Raw genomic sequence first — 18,113 nt, 5'->3', positions numbered from 1 at the left:
AGCACTACACTTGCTAATGGCTCCGAATAAATACAATACAATAATGCAGACCACGTGGTTAACCTTTCGATTAGTGATGAAGACTACTGTATGAGTTAAACGGTCTGTCATTAAATATTTTTTGGAACAATATTAATATTTATCACAATAATACAATAATATTGCAGTATTAAAATTACTGCAATCATTTTAAAAGACGAAAAACGACATTGCTTGTGTAAACTCAAACTTCATAAACTCACATGACACCTGAAATATCCTCTCAGAGCACCGAAGACTATCAGGACAGCCACAGGAGGGAGACACAGAGCAAAGATGGCATGTTTACTTCAGTAAAGTACAGTGTACTCCTCCACTGTGGAGACTAATGGGACCAATACAACAGGTAATACAACAACAATTATACACTCACCGGAAACTTTATTAGGTAGCCTGCTGCATACACACTGCTAGTACCGGATTGGACCCCCTTTGCCTTCAGAACTGCCTTAATTCTTCGTGGCATAGATTCAACAAGGTGCTGGACACATTCCTCAGAAATTTTGGTCTATATTGACATGATAGCATCCCACAGTTGCTGCAGATTTGTCAACTGCATATCCATCAATCAAATCTCCCGTTCCAGCACATCCTACTGGTGCTCTATTGGACTGAGATCTGGTGACTGTGGAGGCCATTTGAGAATAGTGAACTCGTTATGATAGTTCAAGAAACCAGATTTGAGAGGAATTTGAGTTTTGTGACATGGTGTGTGTTATCCTGCTGGAAGTAGCCATCAGAAGATGATACACTGTCCTCCAAAAATCAGATGAAGGTATCATGAGACAGGAAGTGAAACTTACAATGGATTCAGACAGGCCTTAATGCCTTCAGACCTGGGAATGCATCTTCCAAAGGCACAGCCCATGTCTACTAATGCATTGAGTTGCTGCCATGTGATTGGCTGATTAGATATTTAACCTAATAAAGTGTACATTTATTCTGCTGAGCAACATTTATTCTGACTGACTCATAAAGTATCACTGTAGGGATATCATGTAGCTATCTGAATGACTTTCTTTCTAAAGAAAGAACATGCACATACACAAAAGAAATAATGGAAAGAGTGTGATGTTTTTTTTTATTTATTATGGGGGAGCTATCCTTACTATGACAAGGTCAATGTACCGGTATGTCAATGTTTGGCTGACATATTTGTGCCTATGCATGCATTTGTTTTTGTTTTTATGTGCTAAAAAATGGCTTCCTGCATGTTGGTTATACATTTAATTTACATTCTATGAAAAAATATATGAATATTATCATTTTAAATATGAGTAATATTTTAAAACAAGTGTTTAATAAAGTTTTCATTCCATTTTACAGTCTTAATGACACCTTTTTTTTTTTCAAAGGGGCTATGAATTCAGAAACCCTTGTGATTAGTGACTGCAGCTTCATAGTATTGGTTTAATTAGGCCGTTAAGTGAACTGGAGCCAGCAACTTATTGTTCGTGCTTGCATTCGCACTCGTGCACGTACGGAACGTGATTCAAGTCCACGATATATTCACGCGAAGTTCTTTTTCGTTCTTTGCTTAGAAGTAGGTTAGAAATAGGCCTACCTTTGCAGCGACATTGTTAACAAACATCCAAACGCTGTCCACGCTACATGGGAAGGTAGGCTACGTTTAGATGAATACCGGTATGTAAATAAATATGTGCTGTGCGCTTTCCTCTCATTAACAAAGTAAACACAACAAAAATGGCAGCGATGAGAAATCAGCATAAATCTCTGCAATTCACTGGGATCGTGTCGACAGATGAGGTATGATGAGGCTATGGCTATACGATTTTTAAAAAAATAACTTTTTATATCGCCAATGTGTGAGCAGCTTGTAACAAAAATTTAAAAACGAGACCGAATTCCCCCGACTTCCTATAATTGTCTATGAAAGCCTGTAGACTGATTTTTTTTTTTTTTTTTTTTTTTTGAGAAGGAAGCGGGACGTTTTTGCCGGGAAAATCAAAAGCCTCTCTCGTTTTATGACACATGATTGATTAGGCCTAGTGTTCAGGATAATCACGAAAGAGCTGTTCTATACTAAGTGTCATGCAAAGAAAAGGGATTGATTTAAACTATAGTCTCACATAGCCATATCTGTATAGTCTATAGTAACAGATATAGGCTACTTTATTATCAAACTTTCAATTAAATTGTAATTATAATCAACAGACAGGCAAATCACTTTGACATGTTTCCCATTATGTCGTAACATGCTCATCATAGAAAATGTATTAATTTCACCGTCTATTTTGAATTATACTTAATTGCATAATGTTATTTTTTAAATAAATATAAATGCAGAGAATTAAACAGCCTACGTGTCACATTGACCCATTACATAATAAGGATTTCATTCTGATCTCCACATGTTCTCTGTGGATATGTCTGGAAATCGTTGCTTCAGGGAAAAACCTTATTTGCTCCCTCAATGAAATGCCACAGCAGTCTGCAGCTGGATCTCAGCCAGTGTGTGTGTGTGTGTGTGTGTGTTTCAGGACAGTGATGGCCTGAAGTGGGATATGCTTTGTGACATTAGTGGAGATCTCATCCAACTGGCCAGCCATCCTTGAGGAAATGCCAAGAGGCAGGGGTGAGCTGTTGTCATAGCGATGCATCAAGTATGTCCTCTTTCTACTATTCTGCCAATCAGTAGTGTATTAATCACAGTATGACTCAGTTCTGCTCAATGAGCAAATCACAATCTCCGGCACAGGAGGAAATTATTCTCTAGACATGTCTAGATATAAAAAAAATCTGTGTGCCCTGGATGAGGAAACATCCACCTCCTTTAACACTAACAGGACATTGTAGATCTGACTGCAGTGTTGTTATAAGTTTATTTATTTATTTTATAAATGTAACACTTTCATTTAAAAACAGCAAATCAGAATCTATTTTAGTTGTGGGAATTATGACACACAACATACGCAACAGTGTGATTATAATTATTAATTTTAGTCATTTAGTAAGGCACTACTATTATGATAACTGCCTAGTGCGTTCCGAAATGCAAATAGTTACAAATAAATCTATGCATAATACATATGCGTAATGTTTTGTTATTCTGCAAGACTTTAACATTTATCGCAGTTTTGTCATGGACTCCTTTTCAAACACAGATCAGTCGGTCTCCTGTCTGATTTTTTTCACCTGCCCTGACCTACTTTTGCACGTTCTCTGTATTAAACTACACAAAAAGACAAAAAATAATAATAATGCTACCCCGGTGAGGCCCCACTGAGCACAAGAATGCGTTTCTGTAAATCATCAGTCACTGGCACACATCCACTTTATATTTCCCCGAGTCATTCGTCTGTTTCTGTGGTATCTGTAGATGCAGAGGGTGGGTATGACATATTTTATGACTCCATTGTGTTGCTGGAATGTGTGCAGCTACACCGGCCCTCCTGAACCTGAGGTAAAGAGGGCTCTTATGTTCAAGAACTCTCTCAGCGCTCATAAAATGTTCTATAGACTGCCCCAAATACATCAAGTGACAACTATTTTGTTGAATTCAATTCAAATGTGCTGTATCATGTTACCGCAATTTGTTCTATTCCTGGTTGGAAATTAAGAGAGGTTAGAAAATTTGGCGTTAGTAATATGACCTAGCTCATAAAATGTTCTAGAGACTGTTACTATTATCACTACTAATATATATTTAGTATTTACTTCAATGCTACAATTCATTCATATCCCTCTGCTGCTTTTAACCATTGCTACACAATGACTAAAGTTGATTGACTTTGACTCGTGCATTACCGCTATCTACCAGATGGAGGCGCTAATATCAAGTGTGCTCAACTTTGCCATGCTGATAAACAGCTTGACTCTCAAGAGTTGAGATTTTATAATAAATTTTTACGAGTGTGGTGCACAATTATAGAGTCTATGACTTCATAAGTCCCACATATGCTATGATTTTACATTTATTGTTTACTGTGGTGCGGAAAATCACATTAGACCGTTTATTTAAAGCTGTTCTGTTTTTGCAGAAACCGCTTGAACTCTGCCGTCCTCTGTATTAAGTGAGAGAAATCTGAGATTCCTCACACTGAGAGTAATGCTTATATTTGCTGTCATTCTGCCAATGACCTCATGACCTAGATTCTGATGTTTTCTCACCTGATCCCCTTTAGTCACTGCATATAGTCTAAATATTAACATTGAAAGGTGTACCTCCCAACATTGTTATCTTTTGTTAAAGAGGTGGTAAAATCCCCCTCTACACAAAATGTAAAGTGTGTGTGTGTGTGTGTGTGTGTGTGTGTGTGTGTGTGTGTGTGTGTGTGTGTGTGTGTGTGTGTGTGTGTGTGTGTGTGTGAAGTTTTAGCACAAAATACCCCACAGATATTTTTATATAGCATGTTAAAGTTGTCACTTTTTGAGGATTTGCAAAAACGCACCGTTTTGTGTCTGGCCCTTTAAATGCAAATGAGCTGCTGCAGAGGGCGGGGTTTCAAGAGCTCGTGTGTGTGTGTTAGCATCTGCGATTACCTCACGCAGACACACTAAAATGACAGAAACTGTTCTGTCTTTAATGTCAAAACGGAGTCAGACAAAGATGGAGAGACTCAAGAAGAAGTGACAACACGTAGAATGCTACAGGACGTCTCTGAATGGTTAGTTGATGAATTTATGTTGCTGATGTGGAGTTAACTATCTTCAATTAGCATATTCTGTCACGATAATCTATAAATCGCTTGTATAGGAACTGTTGTGAGATGCACACAGAGTGACTTTCTATTGCATGTGAAAAGACGGATGCTAAAGTTTGAGCTGACTCACAAATGTGCTCGACTACAACAACTCTTCCTCTTCTCAACATGGACTGTGTGTTCCCGGGGGCGGGGCTTATGTACATTTTAGGGTTGCTGATGTCACTAACCCGGGAGGAATGTCGTGTAGTCCCTACCAGCCGTTTGTTGTAGTCCTTTTCTTTAAAAGCAAATATCTTCCTTTGCTTTGAACTTTGAGTGTTGTTACTTTGCAGATGTTGTTTATGCTCAAACAGCAACATTACACACTAACTAAAGTTAGAAAAGTGAAATCATACTCAACCACCCCTTTAATATTATTTTGAACTATGACAAAATATTACAATTTTAGTTCAGAATCTTCAAATGGGGATATGAGATGGGTGAAAAAATAATATTTCAATGTGTTTCGGTTCACTCACAAACACTATTTTTTTAAGTGCAGTACATGATGAAAGAAATTTGAACCAAATGATGTTATTCAGAAATATCTTATTTATTAAAAAATACATTTGAATAACAATGCAATATGCATAATGAATTATTCCGTCCATTTGGTACACTACAATACACAAGATAAGTACAAATCGCTCGTCATCATATCATTTGTCCCTAACAGACAAATAATTCTGCCATACATCAGCTCTCATAAATTTTTACACGCAGATCAACACCGTTACTCAGAAGAACAGTGACTGAAACGATAGGTCAAGCGTACATCAAAAGACGGTACTAAATGCTTTAATACACTTTCCTGGCCAGAACAATATCATGTTACAAAAGTTTGATTAGAAAATGTGTTTCATCTTTCACACGGAAGGCTGCAAGTGGTCTGCAAAACAGCTAGACCTTATCTAGATATTTTAGTACCTCACTCACCCAGCTGTCAACAAAGACAGTTAAACACTTAATGCTCTCTTTCGGAGCTTAACTTAATGTTGTCCAGTATACCTGACTGTATTCACTGTGGATTAACTTTAGAGTGCAACAGTCGGGTTCTGGAAGTACTCCATTCATTTTCTCCCTTGGGAAATTGATTTTGAATGATAAGTTATAAACCCTTTAAGACAGACCGAGTCTAAACTACGAGTTTGTTACGAGTTTGCCTCTCCTGAAGCCGTCAGCCCGCATTATTTCAGCTTATTTTTAAAATAATTGTTTAACAGCAGAATTTCTGGTGAAAAACTACTATACGGAATATTACACCAGTCAGAGAGTCAAAAAAAAGCAATCCTTGCCAAAATAGCTCTTTAACTCCACCCACTCTCATGAAGCCCTGAAGTAGGGAGTAGTTGGTCATCCGTGGACACTTCGCCTGCTACTTTTCGAATACTATGTTTCGGACATACTACTCTTTTGTCACAATGTTTTTGGCACACTATATAGTAGGGAAGTATTTGATTTCGGACACATCGAATCACTCTACAATCTCAAAATACTTTATATTTTGCAATTAAACTCAAAATATATTGCTTTTATATATAAAATAAACATTAGTAAATGAGTAGTTTTATATTTCCCCATCATTTTTATTTGATTATGCTGTTCGCAATGCTTCGTGGGATTGTAGTTCTTTCCCTCACTAAAGCTGTTATAAGTACACAGTCTTGTACCTTTGTCTTTTTGTCTGATTTTCAAAAACTTTTTTGCATAAAAATCAAAGTTTGTAGTGTTGTGATTCAGCTCGTAGCTGATTGGCTTGGTTCGTGGCATATAACTCTTTAACAAAGACAAAATCCCTGTGCGAAAAAAAAATAAGTGGAAGAAAAATCTTCCAGAACCAGCGCAGCTGAAAAAGAGAGTGGACACTGTTGCACTCTTCATAACTTTTTAATTTCATTATTGTCCCTGAGGTCCACTAATAACTTTAGTAAAGTTTATGACCATTGAACTTTTCCAACTTTTTGTATTGTATTTTATCTATTTATTTTTGAGCCATTTTCAAACTTTTTACATTTTTTACTGTCATTAGTTCTTCTGGTGTTTATGATTAGCAGCTCTTATCTAACTCACATTAACTCACTATGACTGGTTTTGGGTTTCTGATGTCAGAAATCAGAGGAATTGGTTTTCATTTTTTTAAAGGAGTTTTGAGAGTGACAGTATGATTTACAGTATGTAATACTGCTTTAATCCAGCTCGGTTTAATAGTTCACTGTATATTGCATTTTATTCGGTTTAATTAACCATTATTTCTTTGGACTTGTTCATTCATAGTTTAGGATGATATTTCAGGTTCATACTCTGGGCATTGCTTAATTTTTAGGGAGGCGAAAGCCCGCACACATTATATAACATCAGACAGGCGAGCAGCGTACAGAACTGCCATAAGTCATTTACATGTTATCATAAGCCCCGTCATCACATTGATATCTAGATGGAGGAATTCACATGTGGGAGCGCCCCTCTTCCACTCTCATTCACACATACTGTATGATCCATGCATCATACATGCATATTTGTTATGTCTGTATATACACACTTACACATGGCAATTCTTATAATTGTGGTACAAAAGAATGTATATAAATTTATAGCATGCGTGTTCAACATTTGTTATAATTTGGGTGTATTTCAAGTATTTTACAATTAGGACAGTGTCTGGTAAATTGTCCCAGACAGAAATTGACATTAGACTATATTTAAGAATTTACTGTAATTCCCTTTTTTTTTTGGAAATCACTTTCTGTAAAGCTTCTTTCCACGTTTATATAGTCTTTAATAGTACCTCATTAGCTGACAAATCTAATGAGTGCTTTATAGAAATGTCACGTCACTCAAACAAACTCCATCAACAACTTAACACTTGCATTTACATATAAACATCTCACCTAGTATTATATACAGTACACACAATACCAGTATTTTTCTCTCATTACTCAAATCCTGTTGGTCTTTTTTCTTGTGCATTCTCTCCCATTTTGTTCCTCGGTCTGGAATAACCCTCTGCAAACTGCAAAAACCATCACTTTGTCCTTTTGCTTTTTGGAAAAGCTGCCCCATCGCCGGCCATCTGCTCAATGTCTGATGAGAAAACAAAAGCTGAGAGTTAACATGCTGCTCATTCACCGTGTGCGTGATATCAGTTGTACTGAAACAACACTGCCGAGAGATAGAGCCTTACTGTCCAAACAGTGCTAAAACAACAACTGACCTGGAACACAAACCCTCCTCTGCACACTGGACATCACTGGGGACCAAGCACTGAACACTTTGTTGTTTCTGTTTTATATTGTTTCTGTTCTGACCTCTAATTCTTCTTCCTGTGCTATGGGAGTCCATGACAGACCAGATATAACTGTATGATGAAAACGTGTGAAATTTGGTTCACTAATTAAGGTGAATAGTATGAGCAACTTGGAACCAATTCGGACCCTTAGGTTCCTTTAACTTTTTGTTTTTTACAACTACTCAAATTTTGTGACCCAGTCATTTCAAAAGGTGAAACTCTCACCAAGCTGAAAAAGTAAGAGTGCAATGAAATCACCAGTGCCATTTACAAACAGGAAATTAGGCGATATCTCTGCAACGCTTGATAGAAACTGCCTTTAATGACTAATTTAAAGCTACACTCTAAAAAATGCTGGGTTGTTTCAACCCAATTTTGGGTAAAATATGGACAAACCCAAATGTTGGGTTAAAAATGTAATGTAAAAATTTAACCCAACGGCTGGGTTTGTCCATATTTTACCCAAAATTGGGTTGAAACAACCCAGCATTTTTTAGAGTGTATAGTTCATCCAAAAAAAAAAATTCTGTGATAATTTACTCAGACTTATGTTATTCCGAACCCATAAGACGTTGTCTTTGAAACACAAATGAAGATATTTTTAATATTCTCTCATTAAACCAGTGAGATTTGTTCAAATGCCATTTATCATATTTGATTGGCTCTATGTATGTGCTGATCAGTGTTTATATGTGAAGAAAAGCCTCAATTAAATCAGTTCATCCTATAAAGCATCATATAAATGTTTTTCAGAAGACTTGGATTTAAAACTACTAAATATAAAACATATCTTCATTTTTGTTCTGAAGATGGTAGTATTTTGGGTTTGGAATGTCATAAATGATGTCTATTTTAAGGTAAAATTATAACATTTGCAATAATTGGCATTGAAACCTTACAGTTTTTCGGAAGAATGCAATGTACTCAATGCCATTAATGTGCTTGGCCACAATTTTGCCGCTGGCAGCTATATTTTACATTTATGCATTTTGCAGACACTTTTATCCAAAGCGACTTGCGGTGCCTTCAAAATTAATTTTGTCTATTTACTAGTCATAAATGTTATTATTAAATTGTCAGTTTTTGATCTTCATGTTCATAGTTATTGCACTAAACTGAACTGGCAGATGATGTGTTTTTTGGCCTACCTGATCAATACTACTGTGGCCACAGATAGTCAAGTTTCTGATGGCCCAAAGCGATCATGGAGTTTCTGTTTGTCCTGGGGCGCTCTGCTGACATCACATCTGGGCTGTGAGGAAGATTGAAACCATTTTAGCAATCTTGATCGTATCAAATTCTGACACATTTGCAGTCATTTGGGATTGGATTTCAAGCATGCTTTCCTTATCATTGCAAATATTGGGAAACTACTCCAAATATTTTAAATATGTTTTGAATAACCTTTTCTATATAGCACCAAAGAGAGTGTTAATGCCTCATTAAGTTGGTCATAACTAATGGACGACAGTCTGGCCTCATTTTTCAAATGGCATTGCACTTATGCAACACACTGAATATTACGAAATGAGAAAAACAAAGACTGTCAAAATACAGTAAGCGTATTGTATGAATCACCGGTCCGTATGCACTGTAAAAAAAATTGCTGCGATTATTTATCACAACTTAAAATCCAACATTGTTTCAACTTTAAAAAGTATGTGTTCATGCTTGACTTAAAATATTAAGTTTAGTTAACTTTAGTTTAGTTTGGTTAAGTTGGATATTTAAGTTATCTCAACAAATTTTAACTAATCGCAGCCACATTTTTTACAGTGTGGATATTCCTCAGAAAATATCTGCTCTCGGGAGGAGAGTGCGTTTAGCATAGTTCCCATATCTCATCTAATGAGTGAAAAACATGGGGAATTCTCCTACTCCCACCAGCATACCTCCAACCTGACACTGCAGCCCTGGAACTATTCATCTGAGCCAACCCGCGTGTGGGATCACTGCTAACTAGTTGAGATTCAAGACGTCTTTTGTAGAGGAAAAATACATTTTTAAGGTGTTCGTCCCTAAAACGCTGTCACAGATAAAGTGTCTGTTATTAGTTCAGAAAGTGATATAGAGCTGCAATTTGGTCAGCAAACTTGGATCCATCTTCTAGCCTTGCAGAAAACGAATAAATATCAGTATCGCAGTATTAACCGATTTATTAACATTGTGAAAAATGCAGTTATAGATGTACTAACAGCAAGTATAGTGACTGAATCAGGGTTGTTATTTTTAACAAACTATGAAAAATCATAGTTGACATAAAGCTGAAATTAAGTTAAACTTTAATAAATGAAAATTAGAAATGTTGCTTTGGCAACTGACTGAAATAAGTTCAAGTTTAAGTAGGCTACTAAAATAAAAATAGATTAGGCCTAAAGCTAATTAGAAAAATTTAAAACGGTGACAATACAGTCGCACTAATATGTATGAATTCATGCTTGACTAATGCACAGATAATCTTGAGTTCATGTATGACTCATGAAGAGCTATTCCTGGTATCCCGTTGCAGACAGCTGAAAGTTGAAATACATGGCTTCGACCCATTGTGAATTACACAAATTTTCATTATTAGTTAATACTAAATGTTTGAAGAGAATTAATCTTTGATGACACAGACTTAATCAATCATTAATGAATGGCTTAGTTCTTTGTGAGTCATACATGAACTAGAGGTCGTGTGTGCATTAGTTAAGCATGAATTAAAGGCGCAGTACGTGATTTATAATAAACGCTGTCGAAAGAGAGAGAGAGCAAGAGGGAGAATTGAAGAAAGACTGTAGAAAGAGAGATGGCTGAGAGACATTACAAAAGAGAAAAAGTCAGAGGAATATCACTGGAAAAAGAAGTATTCTGATCAGGCAAGAGCTTAAGGACCCGTGTTAGTATTAGAAAAGCTTTGCAGCGCTGGAGAGACATAAGTGGGAAGATCTGAGCACGGACGCCAAGGTTTCATAACTGAGTAACATTGGTTTTGCTTTTTAACAGAATCAAGATATGCTGCTTTTGTAATGCTAGCTATAGTAACAGGACAGTTTTGAGGGTCATTGTTTGTCTGGAGCAGCAGACAAATTACAAAAGCACATTACAAAATCATTAAAACTTCAACTTATCTTTAAATGAAAATAAAATAATTCAAAATACTAGAAAAGTATAAAAAACACTAAAATATTACTGGACTGAATGAGATCCAATACCTAATCAGTGTTCTGCTCTCTGTTCATTCATACGTGGTGCTAGTCACCGACTACCACATGAGTCCAGTGCTGAGGTATTTAAGAGGAGGCAGCATTCAGCCGAGATTAGGACGCCCAGCAGTTTACCAGCGTTCGCTTGTGATGAGAGTTTTATCTTGCATCACATGGACACACAGTGAGTCATAACATCAAAAGAGCAGATCCATTAGTACTACTTGTGCAGTTTCCTAGAAGTTACCGTAGTTTCAATGGGAACAACACAATAGGGCAGTGTGCAAAGCTTGAATTAATTTCCTTTCTGATTAATTTTTAATATCAAAACTAATTGTCTGTGAAATAATGTAGATCAGGCTTTTAGAAATAATATGTATTCTATTTATTTATAAAATAACATTCAATGAGCCTTCAGAGGGAGATCAAATCTGACCATTGTTTTGAGTGCTAATGATCCGAAACTCCTGAATTATTCTGAAAACAGGGATGGCGTACCGGTAAAGCTGCGGACATGATCTCTTCAAGGAGCCTGAAGTCAGTCCCAGCCTGCTCTGGTTCCTCAGTTTAGTCTTCTTCACCAGTTCCTTCACTCTTCCCCAAGTATAGTTCTCACTCAACTACAGACACACAAAGGTACAAAATTATTATTTTAAACAGTAAAAATTCTATGGTTAAAACCTGTTAATTGATTAAACAAGTTTCTTTATATATGGCGAAAAACTGAAATAGATCTAATGGGACATTTGATGTCATTTTTAGTCATTTTGTAATTTACAGTGAAAACCAATAATTGACATTCCCAGAATCTTTTTTCTTTTGTCTTTACCACCTTTTTAAAAATTCTTTAAAGTTACAAAACAGATTTTAGTACTTTGGAATATTAACATTATTTATCAGTTAATGAAATATACAATCGTTTTGAACTACAGTATCCCTCTTATGTCATAATCTCCACATCCCTGAAGTGGAATGCTTTGTCATCTAAATAATTGTCGCTAATGTGACTAACAGTTTCAACTGCTCTACTTCCATTCCTGAGCAGCTTCATTTTCATTTTCTGTTGACTAAACTACCACAATCTGCAATGTAATGAGTAAACCAATGCGTGAGACAGAGAGGCTTGACCAAACATAATCCACTTCCCCTGAGTGTTGAAAGATGTGTGTTTGTCAAAGTGAGTCAGTGTGTTGAAATTCAACCGCCTCACCCGTCTGTGAGGAGCAGAGAGGACCTCAGCGCTGTCACTCAGGTACTTGGCTTCTCCCTCTGTGTAGCTTCTCCGATTCAGACCCCTTTTCCAAACGGGAAGAGCGGGTTGACAGCCCATCTCACCGTCTGTACAGGAGAAAACATGCTCGTATATATATAGTAATCTCTATGAGAGGAAATTACTATGTACTCTTATGAATCCGTGATCTATGACTTAAGTCCTCGGAAGGTTGTGGTGCGTATAGATACTGAAACATACATTAGCTTGGTTTTCCCGCCCACAAAAAGTCCCAGAATCCCTGAGATATGTTTCTTCTCTCTATATGGAATTCCAGAAATTCCACCTATCACTAAAGTGTTCATTTCCCATTTCTCCAGAGACTAATGTTTGGTCGCCCACCCACCTGATGGAACATGAGATGGAAGGAAAGCAACCAGGAAAAACATGACTTTAGTGCTATGTGGAGACAGCAAGTTTATATGCGGGACACTTAGAGGTTATCTAGGTAGGTAGATAGATAGACTGTTCTGTCTATCTGTCTATCTTTCAGTCTGTCTGTCTATCTACATAATCTTCTATAATATTCAAACTTTCAGCCATGGCTTTTTCAAACCAACCATCAGCATTTGTCAATGTAAACACAGATTAATCTTGTCCCTGTATGCACACTGACCTCTCACGCCTGTCCTGAGGGGGGTGCGCGTGACCTCCGGGATTGTGGTCAGGTCAGACAGCGTGCTGCTTGATGCGGTCAGGCTGTAGTGGTCACTGTGAAAGTGTCTCTTGAGCTCTTGGAAGGCCAAGCTGGCTGCTCCACAGCTGCAGTGGTGAATGAAAAAGTCCTGAAAAAGAGTTTGAATTGAGAATTTGTCTCATACATACAATATTGAGGCCATTTTATTTATTCATTTTGTTAGTCATCTATTTATGAATGCATATACATTGTAAAAGTACACATTTGTAAAGCTTTTGTTTTGTATTGATGAAATGCTCCAAAATAAAATTTAAATGTGGTCATTTGGGATAGAAGAGCACTCAAAATAGTTCACTTTATGAAATCTAAATTCAATTTGTTGATGTTCACGCCCATGGGTCAGGGATGATAGCACATGCTTGGCCCGTAGATTAGACATCTGGTTCAGATTTATACAAGTGCAAAATTACTGAAGCCCTCAAACATGTCCATTCACTGACTAAATCTATGTGAATAGATTTTTATTTCAATATATTTGGGGTTTTCTTGCTGCTATATAAATGTTACATAAAAAAATATGGTTAATTTCTAATCCTACGTTATCTGATGTTATATTTATCTTACATGACATGATTTATCCAGATATAGACCAGAGTAAAACTATCATCTTAAAGGTTAATCTTTTCGTATCCGTCATATTTCATTTAAATATTAAGGTTTACTTCTAAAATATCTTATACGAAAGTCATTTTCACTTTTGTATCTTTTTTCCATTACACAGTCTTTGTACATATAAAATAATGATAGGAGCTTAGGAAATTAGGTCTTGAAAGAATTTGAAGAGAATGTTAATATTGAGAAGCAAAAGTCTCCATTTGTTCTACAGTTCAAGTTCACTCTCAACAGTTAAATCATGAGACAAAATCAAAATGACCGTGATTTTGCTTTTCCTTTCGTGAATGTCTTTATCTGGGTCACTCATTTTCCTCATGTATCCCACATCATCATTTGGACCACCTTAACAGCTGAAATCTGCTGGTGTCATTTCCACCCATTTTTCTTTCTACACATTATTTTCCAAACTTAGTAGTACTTATGCATATTAATACACAATATTCAAAATATAAGAGTTTCAGAGTTTTAAGCCTCTGAAATTCACATGACAGTGTTTTGTGTAAGTGATAAGATGTTTCCCAAAATCTGTTTACCCAAGATTATCCTATTGTTTCCATTACATCTGTGTTTGTATGGTAAACGCTTTCTGCCATGGAGGATCTGTTTGCTAAGGATTTTGTTGTTGGCACTGAGAGCAAAGACATGCTGAACACTGAAGTTCCTCTGTAAGTATCAATGCATCATAAAGATCTTTTGATGTATTTGAAAAGAAAGAAGCATGCGCATTGAACATGGACTGAAGATGAAAGAATTCACCTTAAATGTCCCATAAAGCAAAACACCAGATCCTTCAACATATCTTTTGATCGGATTGGTCACGGCTGATAACTGAAGAGATCAACATGTGGGACTAACAAGAGAGTAAGAGGACGCTACAATGGTGGTAAATGCATATTGTTTGAGTCCTGAATGCTTTTTATGAGTACAGATGAAAGCATCCTGTGTGGGTTTAGGGGTAGGTGGGGAAAACAGCCAGAGAGGAGACTGGCGAGACAGCTTGGTCCATTATAGTGGAGACTGGGGCACGTTTCAGGAGTTCCCCTGCCTTTTGATGTGTGTAACAGCATGTTGCTGCCTGTTGCTTGTTTCCCAAAGACACACACAGCCCAGGGAATCGAAGACCCAGGGAGATCAAGCCGTGTGGTCCATAAACTATTCATGTGTCACAGGTTTTCTTCTTGGGATTTTAAGGAATAAAGAATTTGACAGTTGACATTCAACTGAACAATTTTGATTCCTTGACGATTCCTCTACTTTTACTACTGAGCATTTCACAGAGTGAACAAGTTGTTTGATTGATTCAAAGAGATAATTCATAAGTTTTAATTATACTTGTGGCCTTATTTATAAAATGAGCACACAAAAAAACAATACATTCGATCTTACAATCATTTCTCAAATGTGCTTATGTGTGATTCAGAGAAAAAACCTGCAATACTGTATGTCTCTTCTAAAGTGAAATTTATAAATTGTAAATGATCAGTGCACAGCTGAATGGTTTCAGATCTCTGTCTTGTAAACGGCCCCTAATTAATGTCATTAACGTAGAAAAGAGCAACGTCCAAATCCTTTATTTGAGAAGGGTGAGCAGCAAGAATTGCTTAGATTTACAATACCTCCGACTCTCTACAACAAGGAACAGTGTGTACTGTACGTCTGCTTAGACCCTGACATGGCACTAAGCACTTTTCCACCATTTTTATAAATATCCACCATTTTTATAAATATGAAATATAAATATGGCTGTGGATTTTAGCGTACACACACTCAATTCTTCCCCTGATCTCACAGGGAAAAATGGATTAGATTTGTAAATCCAATCCAATCCTAAACCCCTCAGTGGGATATCGTACAAAAAAACGTACACATGCGTTTTTTTATGGATTTATACGAAGTTGCAACAAATCAATATTAGTTGTGAGACAGTGTTGGATCTTTTAGTCTTTTGACCAGGTAAATAAATGGAACCAGTTCTGAGAAAAAGTGATTCCCAAAACCTAAAAGAAAGGCAAAAATATTTCATGCATGCATGGTTTCTGTCAAAAATAACACTTTTAAAATTTCCTTTTTTTTGCCCGTCTTTCTCTCGTGCTTTCTTTGATGACTTTGAAGAGCAGGCCCCCACTGAGCTCACTCACTGTGACCATGTAAAGTCTTTTCTGGCCCCAGGGTCCGACCTGACAGAGCCAGTTTAGAGTTGACTCTCTGAAAAACCATGAACAAAACTCTTCTCATCCAACAGCACAGCATCCAGAGGTCAGGAAGACGTCTACTCAAGATACTGTCACAGCCTTTTAGTCGGCAAGCAAAGGACTAGCGAGAAGAGACTGGGGTGAAGGACTGGCAAAGGGGAAGGTATATTAAATACGTTAGCAAATTTCACTCAGGAATGATAAAAATGGGTTTTATCCTCCATCATGTACAGTAATAGAAAAAAGCAAGAACACGGAGTGATATTTAAACCTGCCACAACAATGAAAGTATTCTCTCAACCTATAGCAGATTCAGTGGCTGCTGCACTCAAGGATTTGTGTTACCGTGATTTACTGATTTTATTTTGAAAATATAAAAAAAATACATAATTTGCCAAATGAATGTCATGAATACATTTGGAACCTTTTCAATTATTTTTCTTTTAACTCTTTCCCTGTCTTTAATTTTATTGTTATACGGTAGAAGCATTGCTTATCAGTGGCGGTACTAGGCCTGGGCTTGCTTGGGCTAATGCCCCCTCTGTAAACCCGAATAAATTGCCATTTAACTGATTACGTCAAATTTTTTAAGTTAAGAAATTCAAAGTTTAAGTAAGCAGAAATGGCAGGTTTTTATTTTGTACTTATACATTTTAATGGCTCTTAACTTGAAATAAAAACCATAGAACCAGACAGAAACATCTAAATTAGTATGGCAAAATATGAAACACTACTAAATCACACTTAACATTAATCTTGCACAAAACAACATTATATAACACTTAATTTGAGCATTTACTCACCCTTACGACTAGTGTCATGGCAAAGCATGCTGGAAAATAGAAACCCCAGCCCAGTTTCAGGTAAATTTACGTTTGTCTAAATTAAAAGACACAAGTTCATAAAACACAATGGAACAATTCAGATTACTTAAAATGTGTCAGTTTTTGAAACTCAAAACAAAAATAAATTTAGGTTTACCTTATTCAAACCAATTAATTATTTTGAGTATTAGGGCCCACAAGGATTTCCTATAGATTTTGTCAATGTAATTTTCATTAAAAGTAAAAAATTTAAAAATAAATTCAAACTAACTAACTCGATCATCAAACATTACACCACATATAAATCAAATCTGCCTAATGTTACGAAAATAAATGTTGACCCATGAAGGGGTATGTGGAAGCTTTGGGGGTGTTGATGGAAGCTATCTCCATCTATGATCATCTTTCTGAATCCGATACGGACAGCTTTTTGTTCAAAATGTTGCTTTTTGTATGAAACTTATTTTATGGAAAAAAAACATTAAGCTAGAATAAAATGGTGTTTGTTTGTATGTTTTATTTTTAAAGCAAAGACTGTTCTTTCTTTTGATTTATTGCATGTTCAGATATTCATAAAACAAAATATTCTGGGGTCTCGTAAACGTTTTTTTTTTTTTTTAAAGCTGGCGGGGAAAGAGTTAATATAGGCTTTATCCCATTTCTGGGGGTTGCGCCCAGCTTTCTAACTCGCATCCGCACTCAACAAAGACAAGCTCCCTTCCTGGTCTCAATATTTTGGAGTTATGTTACTAATTCAGGAGAGGTACAAACCCAAAGGGAAAAACAAAGGCCGACATGTTAGAAAAACATCCATAACTTTATACAAAACGTTGTAAAAGTGTTATGTTTTTCCTGTAGCATTTGGCTGATAACATTCAAGCCAGATGCACTCTTGTTCTTGTTCTTGTTCTTGTTCAAGCACGTTTGCTGAGTTCAGATTTTTATGGGTTCCACATTGTTAACTTAATTGAATCTGAACAGCTTTATGATTTACCAGAATTCATTCACATGTTGGCATTTTTCAGTAAATAACTGCTAAATGACATAAGGTAACACTTTAGTGTCGGGTCCAATTCTCACTTTTAACTAGTTGCTTATTAGCATGCATATTACTAAGATAGTGGCTGTTTAGTACTTAATACCTACACTTAACAACTACCTTACTGACTATTAATAAGCAGTAAATTTATTTATTGAGGTAAAAGTCATAGTTAATAATTGGTTAATAGTGAGAATTGGACACTAATCTTAAGTGGAACCTGTCATAAACCTTAATGTTTACCATTTTTTTAACCATAT

At 36.3% G+C, this 18,113-nt stretch overlaps 1 protein-coding gene and 1 long non-coding RNA gene across 2 annotated transcripts in view; one reads left to right on the top strand and one right to left on the bottom strand.

Moving 5' to 3' along the window:
- The first annotated feature begins 1,606 nt into the window (after positions 1 to 1,606).
- On the top strand, positions 1,607 to 16,290 carry LOC307011008. The gene is made up of 3 exons (XR_013800324.1): positions 1,607 to 1,806; positions 2,541 to 2,663; positions 16,041 to 16,290. It is a non-coding gene; the product is annotated as an uncharacterized lncRNA (long non-coding RNA).
- LOC307011007 (uncharacterized protein) overlaps positions 5,276 to 18,113 on the bottom strand; it is a 29,652-nt gene continuing 16,814 nt past the window's right edge. The window contains exons 4-8 of the mRNA XM_079636237.1: positions 13,103 to 13,271; positions 12,427 to 12,554; positions 11,715 to 11,836; positions 9,180 to 9,283; positions 5,276 to 7,826 (exon numbers count right to left, since the gene is read on the bottom strand). Of these exons, the coding sequence (XP_079492363.1) occupies positions 9,190 to 9,283; positions 11,715 to 11,836; positions 12,427 to 12,554; positions 13,103 to 13,271 (513 nt within the window). The 3' untranslated portion in view covers positions 5,276 to 7,826; positions 9,180 to 9,189. The remainder of the gene's footprint in view (positions 7,827 to 9,179; positions 9,284 to 11,714; positions 11,837 to 12,426; positions 12,555 to 13,102; positions 13,272 to 18,113) is intronic.

This window comes from Phoxinus phoxinus, assembly GCF_949152265.1.
Source record: "Phoxinus phoxinus genome assembly, chromosome: 14".
In the NCBI taxonomy this organism is placed as follows: domain Eukaryota; kingdom Metazoa; phylum Chordata; class Actinopteri; order Cypriniformes; family Leuciscidae; genus Phoxinus; species Phoxinus phoxinus.
Note: the sequence above shows the minus strand (reverse complement) of the source record. Positions and strands in the feature narration are given on the sequence as shown.